The following is a 27,112-nucleotide window of genomic DNA, read 5'->3' as shown; positions in this document are numbered from 1 at the left end:
TGCACACATGTAAACAACTATGTGATAACTTCAAAGGTACTTCTCCCTCTGAAACTCCTCAGGTGTCTAATATATCAATGTCTTCTTGTAAATCAGTCTCATATTGAACATTCTCATGTATCCACTACATGTGGTCATGGTACAACAGATGGGTCTTGTATGTTATCTTCTTTGTGTGTTTATGTAAATAATCAAGGTGATGAAAAGAAATCTGTCAAGTCTAAAAACAACACATCCCATAGTGCCATGTCTTAAAATCAGTTCTTTGATCAAAACTGGCCTGTGTTTGGCCTATACTCAAAAGGGATCTGTCAAGTAGCCAATTTACATATCCACCCGACTGAGATTAGATCCATCATATTCTGGGTCTAGGTGAAACCTTTCTAACTGATGATACTGATGATCAATGGCTCTCCAAATACAGGGGTTCAACTTTGAAAGAAAAGACAGGGTATCCATGGGGTGGGGGTATTCTTCTCTATGTAGACAGTTCCATTAGTTATAACAAACGTGTTGAACTAGAGACTATTGGGGTGGAGAGTATCTAGATCAAAGTACCCTTGCCCAATCAAAGCCAATACTATTATGTTCAGTTTACAGGCCAGCTAGTTCTACAGCTGATTGGACTGAGGAACAAATTCAGAAAGCTTTAATAAAGCAAGGTTTAGGTGATTTTAACACTGATTACACGAAAACTTCACCATTAACATGGATACAAAACTTTGACACGTACAACTTTATGCAAATAATTAACACTCAGCTAGAGTAACAGATAAAAGTGCTACTATCATTGTTCATATTTATACTAATAAACCTGAAAACATAAGCGAAATTAATATGCCAGTTTACGCATTATGTGACCACTATCTAGTCTGTATAACTAGACATGTTCCCAAATTGTCTAAAAATGGTTGCCACACTGAAATACAATACAGAGACTTTAAACAGTTTGATGAGGAAAACCTCTTAAATGATTTAATTTTCAAACCCTTCCACTCAGTTAGCAATATAGCTGATGTCAACACTGCCTTGGACAAATAGTATCAGATGTTCAATGCAGCTTTAGCCAAGCATCCCCAATTAAAACAAAAAAGGGTTAACACCAAATTACACCCAAGTGGATTACACTCAAGATCAGTGAGGCTAGGCACCTAAGAGATAATTTCCATAAGAGAAAAGACATGAAAAGCTATAGAAAGTGGAGGAATAAAGCTAAGCACCTGATAGGTAAGGCAAAAGAGAACTACTATAAACAGGCTACTGATGAAAGTAAGAGTACCAAGACATTATGGAAGCATCTAAAAGAGCTGAACCCACCCAGGAACAGTTGTCTTCCCCCTAGACTTGAGCAAAATGATGACATAGCAACATCTGTACAAGACATTGTGGAAATGTTCAATAATTTCTTCATAAGCATCTCCAGTAACAGTATTCAGAACCAGACTAACATCCCAATTGAACGTGATGCTCTTCTATCATTTATAAAATTCCTGATGATAAATATTTGTCAATAGCTAATGTTAGTGAAGCTGATGTTTTTAATTTGCTCAATAAGTTGAGTATTAATAAATCCTCTGGACTAGATGGGATTGGTCCACGAATTCTTAAAATTGCCGCACCAGTAATAAGAAAGTCACTGACACATATCATAAACTTAAGTATGAGTGGAGATTTTCCAGAAGCACTGAAATGTGCAAAGGTTACACCTATCTTTAAGAAAGGAGAAAAGGAGGATACTGGGAATTACAGGCCTTTATCCATTCTACCGATATTATCAGAATTTTTTGAAAAGCAAGTGTATGATTTTTTTAAAACTTACACTATATTTCATAAAGTACAATCAGGATTTAGAAAGAACTACTTATGCCAAACAGAACTTACCAAATTAACAGCACTTTGGCAGCAAGAAATGGATAATGGTTCTATCCATCAGATTGTTTTCCTTGACTTCAACAAAGCTTTTGAACTCACTGATCATGAAATTCTGCTACAAAAACTGAACTGTTAAAGATTTGACAATCTTTCTTTAAACTGGTTTAGATCATAGTAAACCAAAGGTCTCAAAAAATAAGATTTAGAATTATTAGCTCACAGATTTGCACTATTCATTCAGAGGTCCCTCAAGGCTGTTTTAGGTCCTCTCCTCTTTCTTATCTATGTAAACAATCTACCATTAAAGGTCTACTAGTGTGCTCACACAGCTTTCGTTTATGCAATAAATTTAATCTTTTAGATGTGATTTTGAAAGGTATTATGTCAAATACCTCATCATTAATGAAAATAATGACCACAAAAGATCGATTTTTATCGCACAAGGAAGAACGCTCCTTGCCAATTTCGCGCTCAGGATTTTCCATAAGACAAAGCAGAAATGATGTGCTGTAGGGAACTGTGCATTTCTACTTTCGTTGTTAGTTGCATTCAGTAGCTGTTACTGCACGTTACCCAACCAGTGACAGGCGAGATAGTCTGCAATGACCATCTGAGAGACAACAATTTCTATACTGTCTATAAAATTAAAGAGTCATTTGGTAATACAACCATCAGACAACTCTGAGCATGTTTTCTTGTCAGATAACTCAGTCAGTGAACACCAGATCAACAAAAACCAAGGGTTATGGCAGTGCTAACACCATGTAGACCAAGAGAAGCTTGTAAAGAAGCGAGAGCTAGCAAGGGTAAAATATTTATACATCTTTATCTTGCTATATTATTGGTTGTCAACCCCTACCACTTGCCACAAATATACCTAGTAAAAGAATGATCAATGGAAGAGGGCGATTTTAGTGGGAGGGTGTTTGCAAACTATAATAGCTCCATCCTTACCCCCCAAAATGAATTCTGCTTTACCATGATGTGTGTGTGTGTGTGTGTGTGTGTGTATGTGTGTGATACATGGTTAGACATTGCTCTATTTTCTGTACCACAATAATGAACATTTAATCAGCAATGTATTATTCTCAAGATTTGTTTCCCCATAAATTCCTCTGCAACTATTATTATATACCAAGACCCAAAGAGAAAATATATGCTTGCTAAATTATACACCAAGACCCAAAGAGAAAATATATGCTTGCTAAATTATACACCAAGACCCAAAAAGAAAATATATGCTTGCTAAATTATACACCAAGACCCAAAGAGAAAATATATGCTTGCTAAATTATACACCAAGACCCAAAGAGAAAATATATGCTAGCTAAATTATACACCAAGACCCAAAGAGAAAATATATGCTTGCTAAATTATACACCAAGACCCAAAGAGAAAATATATGCTTGCTAAATTATACACCAAGACCCAAAGAGAAAATATATGCTTGCTAAATTATACACCAAGGCCCAAAGAGAAAATATATGCTTGCTAAATTATACACCAAGACCCAAAGAGAAAATATATGCTTGCTAAATTATACACCAAGATCCAAAGAGAAAATATATGCTTGCTAAATTATACACCAAGACCCAAAGAGAAAATATATGCTTGCTAAATTATACACCCAGGCCCAAAGAGAAAATATATGCTTGCTAAATTATACACCAAGACCCAAAGAGAAAATATATGCTTGCTAAATTATACACCAAGACCCAAAGAGAAAATATATGCTTGCTAAATTATACACCCAGGCCCAAAGAGAAAATATATGCTTGCTAAATTATACACCAAGACCCAAAGATAAAAAAATATGCTTGCTAAATTATACACCAAGACCCAAAGAGAAAATATATGCTTGCTAAATTATACACCAAGACCCAAAGAGAAAATATATGCTTGCTAAATTATACACCAAGACCCAAAGAGAAAATATATGCTTGCTAAATTATACACCAAGACCCAAAGAGAAAATATATGCTTGCTAAATTATACACCAAGACCCAAAGAGAAAATATATGCTTGCTAAATTATACACCAAGACCCAAAGAGAAAATATATGCTTGCTAAATTATACACCAAGACCCAAAGAGAAAATATATGCTTGCTAAATTATACACCAAGACCCAAAGAGAAAATATATGCTTGCTAAATTATACACCAAGACCCAAAGAGAAAATATATGCTTGCTAAATTATACACCAAGACCCAAAGAGAAAATATATGCTTGCTAAATTATACACCAAGACCCAAAGAGAAAATATATGCTTGCTAAATTATACACCAAGGCCCAAAGAGAAAATATATGCTTGCTAAATTATACACCAAGGCCCAAAGAGAAAATATATGCTTGCTAAATTATACACCAAGACCCAAAGAGAAAATATATGCTTGCTAAATTATACACCAAGACCCAAAGAGAAAATATATGCTTGCTAAATTATACACCAAGACCCAAAGAGAAAATATATGCTTGCTAAATTATACACCAAGACCCAAAGAGAAAATATATGCTTGCTAAATTATACACCAAGACCCAAAGAGAAAATATATGCTTGCTAAATTATACACCAAGACCCAAAGAGAAAATATATGCTTGCTAAATTATACACCAAGACCCAAAGAGAAAATACATGCTTGCTAAATTATACACCAAGACCCAAAGAGAAAATATATGCTTGCTAAATTATACACCAAGACCCAAAGAGAAAATATATGCTTGCTAAACATCTGGATACACCAGATCTATGATTACTTTTTCTTTTAAATAAAATTCTTCAATTTTGCTATTTGTGGAGGGTAATAAACAATCAAACCCAAAGTATATTTGGGGTCTGCATTTCATCACAGTTGAAAAAAACAAGCTCGAGTCATCAAGTTAATAAAGTATTTATTTCTACACCTCTCATAGTCTGAGTCTTAAGTGTTTAACTTTTAACACCACTAGTTACTGATGAACCCTACCCACATGAAAATCTGCTCTGAAGACATCCAAGTTTTGTCCAAATTTGTGCCCTTTTCTTTTCATTATGAAACTGAAATAACATTAACAAAAGAATAATAATAATAATTGCCATAATGATAATAATAATTACCAGAATGAATATAATAATTACCAGAATGAATAGGCCAGGCACTGCTCAGCCTCATTATGCCCTATGGTCTCTTTAGGGTCTTCATCCAGTTTCTCATCTCGTTCGGGCTTAAATTGGTACTGTCTAACCTCAGCAAGCAGAATCTTCTTAAGATTCATTATGTTCGCCATCTTCTACGAGTTCACCTTCCTCACACAACAAAAATGAGCATGTCAAATCTGCTGCAAATTCGCTTGAATCATCACTAGATTCAGCCATCATCACCAAATACGCTAAACTTTAGGGACTTCCTGACAGTATGTCACTTCCAAAAATCGTATTATCACCAGAAGTATACAAATATTTCCAAGCATTTTCCGTAAAACATAAATAAATACACACATTATCTTCATTTTCTTCTTTGTGAGTTAAAATATGCATTTCTGAGTTATTTAGCAAAAAATGAACATTCTGATATATAATGTGTATTACACTCTAGTAGACCTTTAAATAACAAATAAAACAATACAAATCTGATTGCAGATGATGCAACCTCATATACATCTAGTTCTGACACTGAAGCTATCCAAAAAGATTAGAATCATAATTTATTAGAGTTCAAAACTGGTTTAGATCATATCTAAACTAGAGGTCTCAACAAGTAAGCATTGGCAATATTAGCTCTCAAACTCGCACTATTCATTCAGGGGTCCCTCAAGGCTCAGTTTTAGGCCCTATCCTCTTCTTTATCTATATCAATGATCTACCATTAAATAATTAATCCACAAATACAGATTTGTTTGCAGATGATGCAACCTTGTATAAATCTAGTTCGGATACTGAAGTTATCCAAATGAGATGAAAATCAGACCTTATTAGAGTCCAAAACTGGGCACAACAGTATAGTATGGTAATTAATGAAGGTAAAACAAAATGTATGTTTTTAGGGACATCACAAAAACTACACAAATCAGGGAATACAGAGCTATCTCTTACAATAAATAATCATCAGTTAGAAAATGTTAAACATGAAAAAGCTTGTAGGTGTGTCTATAGATAATAATTTATGATAGGATGACCATAGAAATAAGCTTTGTAAAACACTGTCATCTAAAATCGCCATACTCAACAGAATCGAGGAATTTTTTCCAATACAAACTCGCAATCTATACTACATTTATATATTCTTCCAACAATGGATTACTGTTCAACTGTATGGGGAAATTGTATCAAATCTCAGCTTAAATGGATTTATAAACTTCAGAAACAGGCAGTGCGGATTATTTTAGATGCAGTTATCGATCATCCAACAAAAGCATAGTTCGCAGAACTAAAATGGTTCACAACATATGAAAGGATAGATTTTGACAAGGCAGTTCTTTTAAATAAATGTCTACATAGAACTGCACCAGAGTATCTTCAGGATTCATTCAGGCCTTTTTCAACACATTACCAAGACAAAATGGTCAACAGTTACTAAAACAAAATTGCAGGAACACAATGATTTGTCAACATGTGCAAGTAATAATCACAATGTTTACCATGTTTCAGAGTAATCTATTAAAAAAACTGGGGGAGAGCTCCAGTGAGATTGTGTCATAAACTGGATTAGGCTACAAGACAAAAAGGGCAATACCTCAAAACAAAATTCTGACGAAAATTGTTTTGTTGATATGCACATCTTCAAGTGATCACATACCCATATTATCTACCAAGGCAAGGCATAAAAAATTATAGGGAATAATTGTAGTTGTATAATTGTGTCATATACATGTACTACTACAAGACAAAAAGGGTGATAACTCTAACAAAAATTGAAGGAGCAATTAATTGTGATATGCACACCTTCAGTGATGACAATAACTTTTACCAAGTTTCATGTAAATTACTTTGAAATGATCTGGAACTAGTTGTACTAAAGACTTGGCATTTTGACCCCCTCCACATAGTACTTCATGCCATGAAATTGAACAGATAGGGGAATTCATTGGTCAAAATTAAAATCAGCCTGAATTAGTCTAAAGTGCACTATCCATAGCAGCTATTAAAATAGGGAAAATGAATTTTGCCAGACTAGATAATACCAGCTTCTGAAAGTGCATTATGAATGAATTACCAAATATATAAAATGTAAAAAAAGTTATCGGCTCTTTTTTATACAATTTACCTCTGAAGTTCAGGAAGTGAAAATGACCAAGTAGGGCTAGCACTTTTTTGAAAGGTGCACATCTGGAGTAAGGCCAAGCTGTATACTCTATAACCCATATTGCACCCATCAATTATATACCAAAATAAAGGAAATTAAAGGTTCTTTGAACTATACCTAAGATATACAAGGTCTTTTTTAAACAGCCAGTATAATGAGCGAGGAAAGCCAGGGAAATTCTTTTTTTTTTAATTTCTAAACCATGCAAAATACAAAACTGAAGAGTGCCACCTAAGTAATGTGCCACAACAGCAACTGCAAAGGGACACTACTCCACCAGGTAACTACTTGAATCAAGTGTCATCTGAACCACTCAGTTTTATCCAGTTTTAATATGTGTATTTTGTCAGATATGTTCAAGAAGTTATGGGAAAAATCTGAGGACTTATTTTAAAAATATTCAAGAACTTTTCAAGGATAAAACCAACTTCTTTCAAATTCAGGTATTTATGAAATCACTCAAATTTAAGGATTTTTCAAGGTTGTATTAACCATGCTTATCCAAGGTAAAGCATACAAATTGCATTGAGGTAGTAAATAAAAAAATACACCCGCCACCTGGTCTCAGCAATTAGTTTCATCCCCAACCCCATTTTGAGTGTGTGTGTATGTGTATGCATGTGTGTGATTTGGATTTTTAACATAGCTTTAACAATTTTCCAGTCATATCACTACCATGACTGCAGTGTGGCAGTTTATAGTGATGTCTAACACTGGAGCATCATGCCACAGACATGTAGCATGATGTCCCACCCAGTCACATTATCCTGACACCAGGCCGACCAGTCCTAACACTAACCTCTTAATGCTGAGCACCTAGCAAGGCAGCTGTTAGAACCATTTTATAAGTCTTTGGTACAACTTGGCTAGGACCCCCACCCCTTTGAATTTTCACTAAAAAAGTAAGGTACTAAATGGTCACAGCCTTCAATGTCACTGGCCATATATTCATAAACCAAACAGTGACATCAAACTACATTAACAATAAGCATATTGACTATGACTATGTGTATGCAAATGAAAAACATTTATTCTGCAAGAAAAGATTTTATTCAGGTAAAGACATATCAGGAGTTATATGTAAAATTGTCTGTTTTATATTCACCATATTCAACTTAATCTATCAGTATAATTTAAAACTGACTGATTTCTCCAATTTTATTTTATAAATTTGAACTAAGCTATGATAGAAAATTTATTGGATAAACACTCAAGGTAAAGTCTCCTTTATACCCCCTACAATCTTTATTTTTTTTGGTGGGGGGTACTGATGGCTATACTAAATGCATTCATGAAAGAGTTTAATGGAGAAATAAGTTTACCCTGAATTTGCTTTCGTTTCTAAAATTTGACCTATTCAAGAAGCTATATCAGTGTTTTGCTTGATATTAATAGTTTGGGGATCAAGATGATATTCCATTATATTTGTTCACAATGAGACAAATCAAATTCAGCTTTCAAACGGAGCTCATATCTGTTGTATAGGTATATAGTAATTATTCAAGGAAAAAACAAACGTGAAGTATCCACTTTTCTTCTTTTAGTCACAATGACCTTGACCTTGGAAATTTTGATCTCAGAAACAATAAGCTGCAAGCATGAGTAAATTTTTCTCATCACTGTTACCCAAAATGATCCATCATGTAGTTGAATGAGACAATCAAAGTTTCTCTTTAAAGCAGTCACTCATCGATCAATAGAACAAGCACTTTCATTGTAGGAGACTGTTACATTGTGTTGTTGATAATGCAGTTTTGTATACACATAAAAACACTTCATCACTCGCAGCAATGGGTGATCAAGGAGCATAACAGATTGTCTCCCTTGTCATGATGCCAAGCGCCAAGTGTAAGGCATCCACAAAGTTTTGGTTCTAGTAACTAGCGTATAACTTATCTTACTGTGGGGACACAAATTATTATTGTTTCAGCTACAGTGACCTTGAATTGTGACTTTCTGACCCCAAAATTAATTCTTCCTTACCTGAAGTGAAGCAATCCACAATGTTTGGTAAACTTTAGAATGTGGACAACTCAAGTTACTGTACATAAACAAAACTGGCCAGATTTAATTTTTAAAGTACATTAAAATGAAGACGAAAAGTTGTGCACATTGTATAGGAAATAAATGATGGGACTGTTTCAAATTTAAAGCAGGGTTGATATAGCTGTTCGTTAAAAATTCTTTTTAGACCTTTTTCAGACTGGTTTCCACTTTATTCCACCCCTTTCTCACACATGTATTTAATGTTTATGTCCATATAAATGAGTATGTGGTACCCACATTATCTAAAATAATATCTACCAATAACAAGTGGTTCACAGGTCCTGTGTGTATCTCCAATCACACTAAACTAATATGCATCAGCTGATATCATATCCAACCCTGTGGTGTTAAACACTGGTGCAACACATGAATGTGTTATAATAATAATAATAATAATAATAATAATAATAATAAATAATTTATTTTATGAGAGTAACTCAGTATATAATGCAATTCTCTCCTGAAACTCTCAGGATGAAGAAATTATTGGAAACACAAGAGATAAAAAACATTTTAAAATTTCTTTTTTTGTACAATTTAGGATAAATCACAAAGTGTCCATGAAATGCATTAACACAATAAATGTATTTCAAAGTTTACATGGAAAATTGTCTTTCTACATAGTAGTCATTTGTTTTTGTTTTGAACACATTTAGATTATTTATAATCTATTTGATCTGGGAGTTCGTTCCATAGTATTATCACCAGAGTCAAGTAAATGAGTTTTTTGTTTTGTTGCAATAACAAAACAAAACCTGAAATAACATACTTTCTTCAGACCGAATGGCCAAAATCTGTATTTTCCATACTTTATCCAGATCTGGAAAAAAATCACTTTCTGCCCTATGCTTTATCCAGAGTTTCCAGAGTTTGTATGTTAAAGGCATCACAAGTCTTTGAACAAAGCAAACCTTTTAATCCTTGGGTGGACACTATCAATATTTAGCCTAGGTCTGTTATTTCTGAGACAAATGATACCAGCTGCAATATAACAAGCAGCTGAGCTAACTGCCACCTTACCACATGGATCAGTGAAATGTACTATAGAGGGAAAGCCACCTTACCACATATATCAGTGAAATGTATTATAGAGGGAAAGCCACCTTACCACATATATCAGTGAAATGTATTATAGAGGGAAAGCCACCTTACCACATATATCAGTGAAATGTACTATAGAGGGAAAGCCACCTTACCACATATATCAGTGAAAACTCAGAAATGTACTATAGAGGGAAAGCTTGAAACAATCTACAAATGAGACCCTTTACCATCAGAACTTATGAATGATAAATTGTACAGTGAATTCTTCGACATATATCTTAACTGCCTGAAAAAAAATTCCCCAATAAAGAAAATTAAAAAGCGTGAAAATTTTCAGAATACTGATTGAAGATTTTGGAATAAAACTGAAACTTACTAAAGTAATAGTAACAATAAAAATAAAGACAATAATAATGATAATAATAATAATAATAATAATAATAATAATAATAATAGTAATAGTAATAATAGTAATAATAATAATAATAATAGTAATAATAAAAGATATCTTGTTCATGAACCAGGTTTAATAGTTGAACCTCCATTCAGAGGTCACTCATGCCTAGAAGCCCATTTGATACTATTTTATGACTGCTTAATGACGGCTGAAGTGTACATTTAATTCTGTCATATCTGTGAAGCTCAAGAACAAACCATTTCAGAGTATGAAACTTTCTGAGATACAGACAACTCCTTGCTACAACAATCAAGTCATTAAATTACAGCTACATTGGTCATTGCAACAATCCTGCCATTGCAATGAAAATGCCTTAAATTTTAGAATAGTTACATCCCTCATCTTTATTATGTGAAACAATGACTGTAAATGTGATGAATGAGTAAAATAATAATACATGTAAAACCATATTCTGGTACTTCATAATTGTATGACATCATATGCCAGTAAATACATGTAAAACCATATTCTGGTACTTCATAACTGTATGACATCATAAGAAAGTAAATACATGTAAAACCATATTCTGGTACTTCATAATTGTATGACATCATATGCCAGTAAATACATGTAAAACCATATTCTGGTACTTCATAATTGTATGACATCATATGCAAGTAAATACATGTAAAACCATATTCTGGTACTTCATAACTGTATGACATCATAAGAAAGTAAATACATGTAAAACCATATTCTGGTACTTCATAATTGTATGACATCATATGCCAGTAAATACATGTAAAACCATATTCTGGTACTTCATAATTGTATGACATCATATGCAAGTAAATACATGTAAAACCATATTCTGGTACTTCCTAATTGTATGACATCATATGCCAGTAAATACATGTAAAACCATATTCTGGTACTTCATAATTGTATGACATCATATGCCAGTAAATACATGTAAAACCATATTCTGGTACTTCATAATTGTATGACATCATATGCAAGTAAATACATGTAAAACCATATTCTGGTACTTCATAATTGTATGACATCATATGCCAGTAAATACATGTAAAACCATATTCTGGTACTTCATAATTGTATGACATCATATGCAAGTAAATATATGTAAAACCATATTCTGGTACTTCATAATTGTATGACATCATATGCCAGTAAATACATGTAAAACATGAAAACAGCAGGATGGAAGTGATAGCTATGTGATTGTTGTTGGTGATAAGTAATGCATGTACCTGCTTATAAGCTGGATCCAAGTGCAAACTGTATAGACCAAGATCTGCCATTACATCATGCACCAGCCAATCTGGGTCCATGCAGTTTGTTAGGAACAATCAATAGAGCATAACAATATAAACCTGATCTGCTGGTACCTTATGTGACAGTAGATTGGACACTATGTTGGATGAGACCTATAATCAAATACATGCAGTATTTCATAACCAGTCAGTTCACACTTGCAATGTAAAAAGCAATATATACAGGAAACAATATACAGCCTGTTTGTTACCAGGAAATATACAGTCTGTTTGTTATCAGGAAATATACAGCCTGTTTGGTGCCAGACAATATACAGTCTATTTGTTACCAAGAAATATACAGCCTGTTTGATGCTGGACAATATACAGTTTATCTGTTACCAGGAAATATACAGCCTGTTTGTTATGAGGAAATATATAGTTTTTTTTAACCAGGAAATATACAGCCTGTTTGTTGCCAGAAAATATAATGCCTGTTTGGTGCCGGACAATATACAGTCTGTTTGTTACCAGGAAATATACAGCCTGTGGTGCCGGACAATATACAGTCTGTTTGTTACCAGGAAATATACAGCCTGTGGTGCCGGACAATATACAGTCTGTTTGTTACCAGGAAATATACAGCATGTTTGTTAGCATGAAATTGATGCTGACTTCTAAATACTTTATTCTAAAGATCACCATTACAACTGAAAACATGTTTCCATCGTTTTTCTGAACCCAAATTGCCCCTTGTACTAAATGTTGTTGCAATCAGTGCTTACTGTACAGTTTATCAAATTTACAATCTCTCTGTCACACTTATTTCAATCACTTACCTTGATGCTTCTTTCCTTGCTCTTGAGGCAGCAGTTGTCTTTCTGAATCCTGGGATTCTGGATTTTCTAGACTTCTTGATATTCTGTGGTCTGGGCTCTGATTCCTCTTGACTTTCATCTGTTTTATCTACATCTGTGGGTGAACAATATTTGGCATCCCTTGTAATGATGAAAATATCAGGGACATCCATATCTGCTTATTCTTCAGTATTTTGATTGTTTTGCCTTAAATCCAGTTTATAAAAAACTGGCAGTAAATAAATGTCATTACTTACAGAAAATGTACTCAGATGAAATGACCAAGTCAAATATTTACAAATTATATTGCCATTTTACTTCTGATATTTAAAACCAAGATGTCAGCTTTGCACCACAGAGCTGGCCAAGCACTTGAACCAAATGTTTTAACTTGGGACTACTCCTGCACTCCTCAGTATGTTAATGATGTGCAATAATGGTAGGGTTGCTGGATAAACTGAGAACCCAAAGGACTCCATGGTTCTTTCATTCCCATGTATGAAGGACCATGTTCTCCTGTTTGAAATGTATACTTGCTAAGTCTGGATATGTCACACAAGAAACAACTGATTTGCTCACTAACCCTGACATGATCATGGTGACAAAAATAAATATGATTTCTAGTAAATTTTATAAAGAAATAACAAAGAGAGATATACATTTCTTCATGCTGAAACATATGCCTGTAACAGCAACCAGTCATGACCCACATAGCATCATGCTTAATGTTCATGGAAAATGTTGCCATGGCAGTTGTTAACTATATAAACAACCAGCACACTATAAATGACTTTACAGACAGACAATTCCTTGGGTGATTTTGTGTTTGCTAGTACTTGTAACCTTGCCGTGCAAGAGCCCATTTGGCTAATTAACATAGGTAAAGTACACAAGTATAACAAACAAATACGTTTAAAGTTAGGTACAGTGCTCACATCAAGGATTTTGCATTACCCACATAAAACCATCAGCATGGACACTGGGGACATGAGATTAAATATCCACTAAGGATGGTTGGTGTCCACTACATTTGATGGATGTCAACTAAGCCTACTGGATGTCCACTTCTAGTGTAACTCATAGATTTTATTGCAACACATGATGATTTTATTTCAATCATTCTGCAGGCCAACACACTAAAAGAAACAGATGGAAGAACCCCTCTGCCATAATCCCAACCCTGACAAGTGTCAATTTCATATCTTTACCTGTACAAAATATACAGTAGTAGCATTTCTTGAGGAATTTAGCAGCAACCTAGCTAGGTACTGGCACAAATGAACATGCACAATGTACTTTTTGGCTATCCCCCAACCTCTGAATCATAACATAATATACAGCAGACATATTCTCTACATCTTTGTTGATCGACTGTATGTATATGTACCTGTTAGCATATATACATTCAGAAATTTACTTTCTTTTTCACATCAGGTGCTACCTTTTAAGTTCTTTCTCCATCAAGGATGATGAATAAATATGCTTGCTGTACTGCTTATACATTTGTCAAAAGTTTCCCTTTAATTTCCATACTGTTTCCTAGATCTCCATTGAACAAATTATTAAAAACAATATACAAAAAAACAAAAACAGATTATAAACACCATACTATTTATACTGTACATGTATGACAAGTATATGGAACACAATGACATATCATAATTCTTTGTAAAGATTCTTAAATATGAATACTGTGACATAAAATAGTAAGAATTGATGTCAGCTACATGTATGTTAGAAAATGTACTTCTGTAGTTTCATTTTTGTAGTGTCTTACAAAATTTATTTCTGTAGTTTTATTTTTGTAGTGTCTTACAAAATTTATTTCTGTAGTTTTATTTTTGTAGTGTCTTAGAAATTGTACTTCTGTAGTTTTATTTTTGTAATGTCTTAGAAAATGTATTTCTGTAGATTTATTTTTGTAGTGTCTTAGAAAATGTATTTCTGTAGTTTTATTTTTGTAGTGTCTTACAAAATGTATTTCTGTAGTTTTATTTTTATAGTGTCTTACAAAATTTATTTCTGTAGTTTTATTTTTATAGTGTCTTACAAAATGTACTTTTGTAGTTTTATTTTTGTAGTGTCTTACAAATGTACTTCTGTAGTTTTATTTTTGTAGTGTCTTACAAAATTTATTTCTGTAGTTTTATTTTTGTAGTGTCTTACAAAATGTACTTTTGTAGATTTATTTTTGTAGTGTCTTAAAAAATGTATTTCTGTAGTTTTATTTTTGTAGTGTCTTAGAAAATTATTTCTGTAGTTTTATTTTTGTAGTGTCTTAGAAAATGTACTTCTGTAGTTTCATTTTTGTAGCGTCTTACAAAATGTATTTCTGTAGTTTTATTTTTATAGTGTCTTACAAAATGTATTACTGTAGTTTTATTTTTGTAGTCTTACAAAATGTACTTCTATAGTTTAATTTTGTAGTGTCTACAAATTTATTTCTGTAGTTTTATTTTTGTAGTGTCTTAGAAAATGTACTTCTGTAGTTTTATTTTTGTAGTGTCTTAGAAAATGTATTTCTGTAGTTTTATTTTTGTAGAGTCTTAGAAAAAGGACTGCCGTAGTTTTATTTTTGTAGAGTCTTACAAAATGTATTTCTGTAGTTTTACTTTTTTAGTGTCTTAGAAAATGTATTTCTGTAGTTTTATTGTTGCAGTGTCTTAGAAAATGACTGATTATTTGACAGTATGAGAATATTTAAAAGCACAGAATTCATCGACATCATAGTGACAGCTGCACTTTATCAATTCACATCATTGACAGTGATTTTGATTTTAAAAAATGTTACTTTCTTCATCAGTTTGATCATCAAGCAAATGCGTAGGTATGACATTCTTACTTTTTGAAGTCAACAACTCTGCATGTCAGCTTCCAACCTTTTAAGTCAACATTGCCAACTCAAAAGTATATGTATTTACAGTTCCTAACAGCCATTAAAAAAGGTGCTGAGCTTCAATGTTATATTCAGTACCAATGTTATATTTAGTACCAATGTTATATTTAGTTTTAGTACCAATGTTATATTTAGTACCAATGTATCAAATGAAGCATTAACTGCTGAAAGAAAATATTTCTTGTTTGTCACAAATCCAACTATATAAAACTAATAGCATATCACTTGGTGAAAAATAATATGGACTTTTAACACAGTCTGACAAATGCCATGAGATTCAATTGTCACAAATCCAACAATATAAAGCTAATAGCATATCACTTGGTGAAAAATAATCTGGATTTGTAACACAGTCTGACGACAAATGCCATGAGATTCAATCGTCACAAATCCAACTATATAAAGCTAATAGCATATCACTTGGTGAAAAATAATCTGGATTTGTAACACAGTCTGACGACAAATGCCATGAGATTCAGTTGTCACAAATCCAACTATATAAAGCTAATAGCATATCACTTGGTGAAAAATAATCTGGACTTGTAACACAGTCTGACAAATGCCATGAGATTCAATTGTCACAAATCCAACTATATAAAGCTAATAGCATATCACTTGGTGAAAAATAATCTGGACTTGTAACACAGTCTGACAAATGCCATGAGATTCAATTGTCACAAATCCAACTATATAAAACTAATAGCATATCACTTGGTGAAAAATAATCTGGACTTGTAACACAGTCTGACAAATGCCATGAGAATCAGTTTTGATGTTCTCATGTAAAATTGGTTTCTATTAGACTTCTATAAAGCAAACCACAAACAACACATTTTTCCCCATTAATCTATCATCTATCACAGAATCCCATGGCTATGACATGTAAAAAAGCTGTACTACACTAGTTTTTTTTTAAATTTAAAAATATATCTTCCATATCTTGGTAATTAAATGCAAATAAAAAGAGAGACAGACAGAGAGACGGGGGTGGGGGGGGAGAGATTATGCATGACTTTCATAACACAATGAACATAACCTGCAGCTTTATCCAAAGACTTGGAAAATAACAGTGATTGTTAGGAAGCATACATTTTTTAAATGTGCTACAATTCTGTTCATTTTGGATTTCATCTACTGACAAAATTTAGAAATATATTTTTTTATATCACTCATCTTTTTAGGATAATAAATTACTAAATTGCTGCTTAGCAATGCTGATGTAGTTGAAAAAGAATGTATGTAATTTACTGGATTATTAACATACTAATATAATGCTTTTTTATTTTCTTATTATTTCTAGTTTCATTTTATAATCCAACTTGGTTATAATTAACATAAACAAACTGAAATCTTCACGATTTCAATAGAATGAAAGTCAAATGACCCAATACTTCCAACATAATCAAAATGAACACTGACAATATCTGTGACAGATCTTAAATTAATATCGAAGATTCACAAAAAAACAGGAAATAATTTAGCTTTACAGCCTCTGAAGTCAAACATTTTTGACCTTCAGTTCGGATTAGATAAAGAAGTTTTCCGTGTCATACATGTTAAATCCATTAATCATATTAAGCCATGCATTAGGAGCAGCAGTTGCTACAAATACAATTACAGATAGATTTTATAGCCTTGGCAAACATGTGACCTAGCAATTGTGGGTGATGTACAAGGCATTATTGATAGATACATGTACAATGTCTTAGCTTATGAGTGATACAAGTTAAATTAGAACCAATGTACAAAAACTACAGCTATATATTTTAAGAAATAACAATCATATCTACTACAGAAAGGACATCTGCATAATAGTATGCATTTCAGTTCAATGTCAAAAGAGGATCCATGTAAAGGACAAATTAACTTCTACTACAATATGGCAAACAAATGGTGGGGGTGGGGTCCATCAGGCTGGACTAGTGGGAGTATGGTACATACTAACTGGCCCCACTCTTTCTTCTGTAACGTGTACAGTCAGCCTTGGATTAATACTGCTTTAATTCTACTTTTGGTGTCCATAGTTCGTTAAAGTGACTTTAAACTGAATTTATGATTCCCAGCAATTCAATGTCATTTGGGTAATTATGGGACATAATTTCATTAACTCCACATTGCTGTTGGTCTAATTGCTATATCAATTTGAATATGCATTTTGCACACATTCTCTGGTAACAAAATCTCCAGGATTTTTTTTGTTCATGACAACTTCTTTGAAAGGTCAAAATGTGACAAGTTAGTAACTCAGCTGATAATAAATAAATATTCCCTTGACATTCAGGAATAGTTTTGTAATATGTGTCATATGAACCAATAGACTGTACATTTTCACTTGAAGTATGTGTCATATGAACCAATAGACTGTACATTTTCATATGAAGTATGTGTCATATGAACCAATAGACTGTACATTTTCACTTGAAGTATGTGTCATATGAACCAAGAGACTGTACATTTTCACTTGAAGTATGTGTCGTATGAACCAAGAGACTGTACATTATCACTTGAAGTATGTGTCATATGAACCAATAGACTGTACATTTTCACTTGAAGTATGTGTCATATGAACCAAGAGACTGTACATTTTCACTTGAAGTATGTGTCGTATGAACCAAGAGATTGTACATTATCACTTGAAGTATGTGTCATATGAACCAATAGACTGTACATTTTCACTTGAAGTATGTGTCATATGAACCAAGAGACTATACATTATCAGTTGAAGTATGTGTCATATGAACCAAGAGACTGTACATTTTCACTTGAAGTATGTGTCGTATGAACCAAGAGACTGTACATTATCACTTGAAGTATGTGTCATATGAACCAATAGACTGTACATTTTCACTTGAAGTATGTGTCATATGAACCAAGAGACTGTACATTTTCACTTGAAGTATGTGTCGTATGAACCAAGAGATTGTACATTATCACTTGAAGTATGTGTCATATGAACCAATAGACTGTACATTTTCACTTGAAGTATGTGTCATATGAACCAAGAGACTATACATTATCAGTTGAAGTATGTGTCATATGAACCAAGAGACTGTACATTATCACTTGAAGTATGTGTCATATGAACCAATAGACTGTACATTATCACTTGAAGTATGTATCATATGAACCAATAGACTGTACATTATCACTTGAAGTATGTGTCATATGAACCAAGAGACTGTACATTATCACTTGAAATATGTGTCATATGAACCAAGAGATTGTACATTTTCACTTGAAGTATGTGTCATATGAACCAAAAGACTACATTATCACTTGAAGTATGTGTCTTATGAACCAAGAGACTGTACATTATCACTTGAAGTATGTGTCATATGAACCAAGAGACTACATTATCACTTGAAGTATGTGTCATATGAACCAAGAGACTGTACATTATCACATGAAGTTTGTGTCATGTGAAATAAGAAACTGTGCTTATCCAATGTATGTGTCATATAAACTGAGAGACTCTACTGCATCAACTGAAGCTGTATCTGTGTCAACTTCAGCTAAGTATACAAGTTTAACTCCTACATTAAATATTCCAATGATTTCAATAATTTCACCTTAAAATTTTTATTATTAAAGTGTTAATGCTAGAATTCTAACATAAATTGTGTTTGAAGCTGAAACTAAGGCAGTGAAGCATGAAATATGGGTGAGCTAATAGGAAACCATAGTACATACATACATACATGCATACACACACACACACACACACACACATACATACATACATATATACATAGGTGCACACACACAGCTGGGATACTATATGTTGCGAGGTTCATGAGGGATGACCCAATGAAGCCTCATTGCAAACAGACATATGTACTTAACATACATAACATATCAATGCATAACTTCATGTAGATAGACTGGCAAATAGAAACATGTTAATATCCAGTTTTAGTAAAAGCCATTTGTATAGTTGCTATTTGGAATCAACACTTTCCATTGGACTGTAAGCATATTATATAATCAGTAGAAATTATCAGTACTTTAATGGCAGATATTTGTAGTGATATGTAGTAGCCAGGTTAATATCAAATAACTTTCCAACTGATAATTATTTCAGCTTATGGGTGTGGGAGTTCACTGTAAAGCTCCTGTAGTGGATTAAGATTGATCTAGGCTTACATTTATGCCTGGAGACATATTGCATTAATTTTGCCATGAGATGTCATAATGGTTCTAGCATTAAACTGTTGAAGGGCCCTGGGTGGCAGAGTGGTCTAAGGTGATCGCTTTCACAAATCACTCACATTTCACCTCTGTCTGCATTGGTTAGTCTTAGCATAGCTATCATGGGTATGAGACAAGACCTGCCAGAAATTTCCCATTAGTCATCTCTCAAAATGGTAGCCACAAAACTGATCTTATATTTTATGTACATGTGTTATTAAATAAGATATATTTGGAGTACACTGCACTGAGCTCCATTTCACAAGTTTTCTTGAATAAAAATTCAATATATGATACTACACAAAAATTATCTACCTACTGTATCTACATATCCACAAATAAACATCCAAACATACTAATGTACCAAGCATGCATCTGGAAAATAAGTCACAAAGATGTACCAATTATGCTTCTGGAAAACAAGTCACAAAGTGAAAGAAGGCAGTGTTAGTACTTTTGCTTCTAAAAGTAGCCATATGAAAGTAAAACCCTTTCATTTAAAGGACATCAATATATAAGGGTGTTACATGTTTAGGCTCTTACAAAATGTAACAAGAAGACAACAAGCTTTATAAAATTTAACAAACAATTTATTTTCCTAGAAAAACTAGTCAAAAATGACAAAAAGAACTTATGGTTTTATGAATCAAATCCCAAAAGTAATCCAAGAACTAAAAAATAGAAGTCCTAGAAACAAAAAGTTCTAATGAAACTGAGTTCGAATCCCGATGAAATCCAAAACAGAAAGCGATGACATATGCTGTGGTCAGTGTCGTACTGATGTGTTGACAGTTCTTTGTTGAATCACAGAAAATAACATTCCAGTTTTTGAATTCTGTGTTAATTTTCATAAATGTCTTTGTCCAATTAGAGCACTAGTATTTCCAAGGAAAAGAATCACTTTTCTTAAAAATCATTTGAAGAAAATTAAAATAATTAGCCCAAAACTGGTCACAACATAAAAAACTTTAACTTTTCAATAACTATTATTTCTCAAAATATCAGCAATAAATCTAACAACAACGCAAAATAGATGCCCGGATGTTGGTCAGTCCTCAGGAAAAATCAGAGTTTTTAAAAATTGCCACACATTATTTGTCACATACTTCAAGTATGGCCTTGATCCCATTTTATGAATCTTACTCTGAGAAAGAATACAAAAATTAAACAAGTTGTTTACTACAAAATATCACTGGTTCTGAATGAAGGTCAGGGTCTAGGCCAGCATTAGATACAATGTTTCTATAAAGTTGTTTACATCAAAAATAAAACAAATCAGTCAGAACTGAACTCTATTCTAGTAAATAATGTTACATTACAATAGCAAGTAATGAATAAAAAAAATTACAACTTCTTTAAAGATGGAGAATATGTGTCCTGCCATGAGAGTGTTCTTTATAGACAAAACATTTGAGTCCTGTTTCCTGTGTGTCCTTTATAGAGAGGACATATACTGTCTCATCCCCTGGATGACCTCTACAGAAATATTTACCATATTTCCAGATAAAACCCACTTCCATGAGGATTTGGACTTCGGTTATTATGACCCTTAAAATATCCCTGCTGTGTCCTTAAATCCTTAGAAAGTCAATACAGCTCAGACCTTTAATCTATAGGTCATGGGTTCAATAACCAAAAAAGCCAGCTGGGTCTATTACCTTGATGTTTCCTTTGGAAAGTCACTTTGCTCAGACTCCCTCTGCATGATACAACCAGTAATGTGTTAAGAGTGCCATTAAAAAACAGCATGACCTTCTCCTAATGGTTCTGTCCACAACAAAATGTAGTACATAGTACATGAATTGATCTCAGATTTGGACTTGTATTGATTCCAGCAAAAACAATCTTGCCTTATTGGGTACTTCCATTTAAAGAACAATTGTTCAAACAGGTTAAAAGTTACAAATCCCTTATCCTAATTTATCAAATTCAACTGCTACATAAAGAATGTACGTCCATAATGGACAAACTTTCACGTTCCCTTTATTATTTTGTAATGATAGATTTTGCTGTGGTTACCTCTCCTTGCCTCCTGTTTATATTTGTGTAGTTGTGGCCCAGTATTTGTGGTTGTGGAACTGCTACCCACATCTGCCGTTGAAGTCGACTCCTTCTCTTCTATCCTCTGCAAATATACAAACATAACATGCTCTGCAGATATTGTGAAATAGTAAATACAGTAAAAAGAACTACTATACAATGTAGTTGGAGACACTGACCAGTCTAATGTAATATATTACATCATGTAGTGCTTATGACTATAATTAAATCATACCACTTCAACTGAATGCAAATATTACAAACTTGAATTAACACAAATTCTACATTTCATGCAAGCAATGGTCAAAAATGATTATGTTGACTCATGAGAAAGCAGATATATGTTGTATGTTAAAGCATTATGTAAAACAAGATAACATGAAAGGGATTAATACTCTAGCAGCCAAAAACGATTTAAATGAATCAAAGATAAGACCATTTCTTCTTTTGAACTGCTGAGTACTGAAATCATCTGGAGAAATTCCAACACAACAAAATATCTAATGTTTTAGTTCACAACATACAGAAATGATGACTGTTTATAATGGTTTACAAGGTACTGGTATTATTCGAATGTTAGAACAGAAATGTTACATCAAATTCTTTGTCAGTTTTTTGGTGTTTTTTTTATTTTTTTTAAATGCTTGTGCATTTGTCCATGTTGATGACATTGGAAATATAAGAAATCAACATTCTCAATAGCCTGCCAGGCCAAAAGTAGGCATCACATGCCTAGAAAGGGTTAATATCATTATCACCATCATATCACCATCCCATGCCTAGCAAGGGTTAATATCATTATCACCAGCATATCACCATCCCATGCCTAGCAAGGGTTAATATCATTATCACCATCATATCACGATCACATGCCTAGCAAGGGTTAATATCATTATCACCAGCATATCACGATCACATGCCTAGCAAGGGTTAATATCATTATCACCAGCATATCACGATCACATGCCTAGCAAGGGTTAATATCATTATCACCAGCATATCACGATCACATGCCTAGCAAGGGTTAATATCATTATCACCATCATATCACCATCCCATGCCTAGCAAGGGTTAATATCATTATCACCAGCATATCACGATCACATGCCTAGCAAGGGTTAATATCATTATCACCAGCATATCACGATCACATGCCTAGCAAGGGTTAATATCATTATCACCATCATATCACCATCACATGCCTAGCAAGTGTTAATATCATTATCACCATCATATCACCATCCCATGCCTAGCAAGTGTTAATATCATTATCACCATCATATCACCATCCCATGCCTAGCAAGGGTTAATATCATTATCACCATCATATCACCATTACATGCCTAGCAAGGGTTAATATCATTATCACCAGCATATCACGATCACATGCCTAGCAAGGGTTAATATCATTATCACCATCATATCACCATTACATGCCTAGCAAGGGTTAATATCATTATCACCATCATATCACCATTACATGCCTAGCAAGGGTTAATATCATTATCACCATCATATCACTGATAACAACATCTATCTTGTCCCTGCCTAAAGAAACATTTTCAACACTGTCTGTGGAAACACTATGCCTAAAGAAACATTTGCAACACAGCCTGTGGAAACACCATGCCTAAAGAAACATTTGCAACACAATCTGTGGAAACACCATGCCTAAATAAACATTTGCAACACAGCCTGTGGAAACACCATGCCATGCATGATAACTCTGATTTCTGAGTATGTTTATTTAGTAATGGATTGCTACCTTGACTTCTATTCCTCATCATATTTTAGGTGTCTTTAGATATTATTCCTTTTTCTGTTTTAAGTTCATTGAACCAGTAACCCGTCATTCTAAGGCTGTGATTATGAATGAAGTGTGATTAACACGCTTTTGTTAACTGGTGTCTTTGTTGTTATGAGTTTGTTATTTAAATGACCACCATTGTGTATCTGCCTGTTGGTAACAAAAAATGTATAAATGAGCTAACTTTATCAGGTGGACAGCACAGATCAAATGTTATAACCAATTAAACATTGTAAGAAAGGAACACTATAACAAAAAAACCTTTAGAATACATAGTAATTAGAAATTCAGCTGACAAACTTAAAGTCAAATGTTCTAAGAGAGAAAACGTTGTATCCAAAATATGTAATAAACAATCTTTATTGTACCTGGAACAAAATTCTTCATCATGTCCTTGAACCTGATATTACCCAACCTTAGAATGTCAAGATATAACCACATGCTAAGTTTATTCGAGCTGTAAGTAATATAACACAAAGAAAATGGAAGTTAGTGAAATGGTGCCATTCAAGGTGTTCTTCAGATCTACATACTCAGTTAATGACAAAACAATTCATGTTTATTTATGATGATTTCAAGCTAATACAGTTAATGATAAAACTATTCATGTTAATTTATGATGATTTCAAGCTAATAATGATAAAACTATTCATGTTTATTTATGATGATTTCAAGCTAATAATGATAAAACTATTAATGTTTATTTATGATGATTTCAAGCTAATACAGTTAATGATAAAACTATTCATGTTTATTTATGATGATTTCAAGCCAATACAGTTAATGATAAAACCATTCATGTTTATATATGATGATTTCAAGCTAATACACTTAATGATAAAACTATTCATGTTAATTTATGATGATTTCAAGCCAATACAGTTAATGATAAAACTATTCATGTTAATTTATGATGATTTCAAGCCAATACAGTTAATGATAAAACAATTCATGTTTATTTATGATGATTTCAAGCCAATATAGTTAATGATAAAACTATTCATGTTAATTTATGATGATTTCAAGCTAATACACTTAATGATAAAACTACTGATGTTAATTTATGATGATTTCAAGCCAATACAGTTAATGATAAAACTATTCATGCTTATTTATGATGATTTCAAGCCAATACAGTTAATGATAAAACTATTCATGTTTATTTATGATGATTTCAAGCCAATACACTTAATGATAAAACTATTCATGTTTATTTATGATGATTTCAAGCTAATAATGATAAAACTATTCATGTTTATTTATGATGATTTCAAGCCAATACAGTTAATGATAAAACTATTCATGTTAATTTATGATGATTTCAAGCCAATACAGTTAATGATAAAACTATTCATGTCTATTTACGATGATTTCAAGCCAATACAGTTAATGATAAAACTATTCATTTTAATTTATGATGATTTCAAGCCAATACAGTTAATGATAAAACTATTCATGTTAATTTATGATGATTTCAAGCCAATACAGTTAATGATAAAACTATTCATGTTAATTTATGATGATTTCAAGCCAATACAGTTAACGATAAAACTATTCATGTTAATTTATGATGATTTCAAGCCAATACAGTTAATGATAAAACTATTCCTGTTAATTTATAATGATTTCAAGCCAATAAAGTTAATGATAAAACTATTCATGTTAATTTATGATGATTTCAAGCCAATACAGTTAATGATAAAACTATTCATGTTTATTTATGATGATTTCAGGCCAATACAGTTAATGATAAAACTATTCATGTTAATTTATTATGATTTCAAGCCAATAAAGTTAATGATAAAACTATTCATGTTAATTTATGATGATTTCAAGCCAATACAGTTAATGATAAAACTATTCATGTTTATTTATGATGATTTCAAGCTAATAATGATAAAACTATTCATGTTAATTTATGATGATTTCAAGCCAATACAGTTAATGATAAAACTATTCATGTTAATTTATGATGATTTCAAGCCAATACAGTTAATGATAAAACTATTCATGTTTATTTATGATGATTTCAAGCCAATACAGTTAATGATAAAACTATTCATGTTAATTTATTATGATTTCAAGCCAATACAGTTAATGATAAAACTATTCATTTTTATTTATGAAGATTTCAAGCTAATAATGATAAAACGTTTCATGTTTATTTATGATGATTTCAAGCCAATACACTTAATGATAAAACTATTCATGTTAATTTATGATGATTTCAAGCCAATACAGTTAATGATAAAACTATTCATGTTTATTTATGATGATTTCAAGCTAATAACGATAAAGCTATTCACGTTTATCTATGATGATTTCAAGCCAATAGAGTTAATGATAAAACTATTCATGTCTATTTATGATGATTTCAAGCCAATACAGTTAATGATAATACTATTCATGTTTATTTATGATGATTTCAAGCCAATACAGTTAATGATAAAATTATTAATGCTTATTTATGATGATTTCAAGCCAATACAGTTAATGATAAAACTATTCATGTTAATTTATGATGATTTCAATCTAATAATGATAAAACTATTCATGTTTATCTATGGTGATTTCAAGCCAGTACAGTTAATGATAAAACTATTGATGTTAATTTATGATAATTTCAAGCTAATAATAAAACTATTCATGTTTATCTATGATGATTTCAAGCCAGTACAGTCAATGATAAAACTATTGATGTTAATTTATGATAATTTCAAGCCAATACAGTTAATGATAAAACTATTCATGTTAATTTATGATGATTTCAAGCCAATAAAGTTAATGATAAAACTATTCATGCTTATTTATGATGATTTCAAGCTAATAATGATAAAACTATTCATGTTTATTTATGATGATTTCAAGCCAATACAGTTAATGATAAAACTATTCATGTTAATTTATGATGATTTCAGGCCAATACACTTAATGATAAAACTATTCATGTTAATTTATGATGATTTCAAGCTAATAATGATAAAACTTTTCACGTTTATTTATGATGATTTCAAGCCAATACAGTTAATGATAAAACTATTCATGCTTATTTATGATGATTTCAAGCCAATACAGTTAATGATAAAACTATTTATGTTAATTTATGATGATTTCAAGCCAATACAGTTAATGATAAAACTATTCATGTTAATTTATGATGATTTCAAACCAGTACAGTTAATGATAAAACTACTGATGTTAATTTAGGATAATTTCAAGCTAATAATGATAAAACTATTCATGTTTATCTATGATGACTTCAAGCCAGTACAGTTAATGATAAAACTATTGATGTTAATTTATGATAATTTCAAGCCAATACAGTTAATGATAAAACTATTCATGTTAATTTATGATGATTTCAAGCCAATACAGTTAATGATAAAACTATTCATGTTAATTTATTATGAT

At 32.2% G+C, this 27,112-nt stretch overlaps 1 protein-coding gene across 1 annotated transcript in view; it reads right to left on the bottom strand.

The window, feature by feature from the left end:
• The window catches only part of LOC149779943 (leucine-rich repeat and coiled-coil domain-containing protein 1-like), a 476,629-nt gene that overhangs the window by 413,641 nt on the left and 35,876 nt on the right, over positions 1-27,112 (bottom strand). Inside the window, exons 8-9 of the mRNA XM_089936640.1 lie at positions 21,874-21,979; positions 12,753-12,885 (exon numbers count right to left, since the gene is read on the bottom strand). Coding sequence (XP_089792766.1) covers positions 12,753-12,885; positions 21,874-21,979 — 239 coding nt within the window. The remainder of the gene's footprint in view (positions 1-12,752; positions 12,886-21,873; positions 21,980-27,112) is intronic.

The sequence above is a fragment of the Sinohyriopsis cumingii genome, chromosome 16 (assembly GCF_028554795.1).
Source record: "Sinohyriopsis cumingii isolate HCF-2022 chromosome 16, ASM2855479v2, whole genome shotgun sequence".
Lineage (NCBI taxonomy): Eukaryota > Metazoa > Mollusca > Bivalvia > Unionida > Unionidae > Sinohyriopsis > Sinohyriopsis cumingii.
This window is presented reverse-complemented; position numbering and strand designations above follow the sequence as displayed.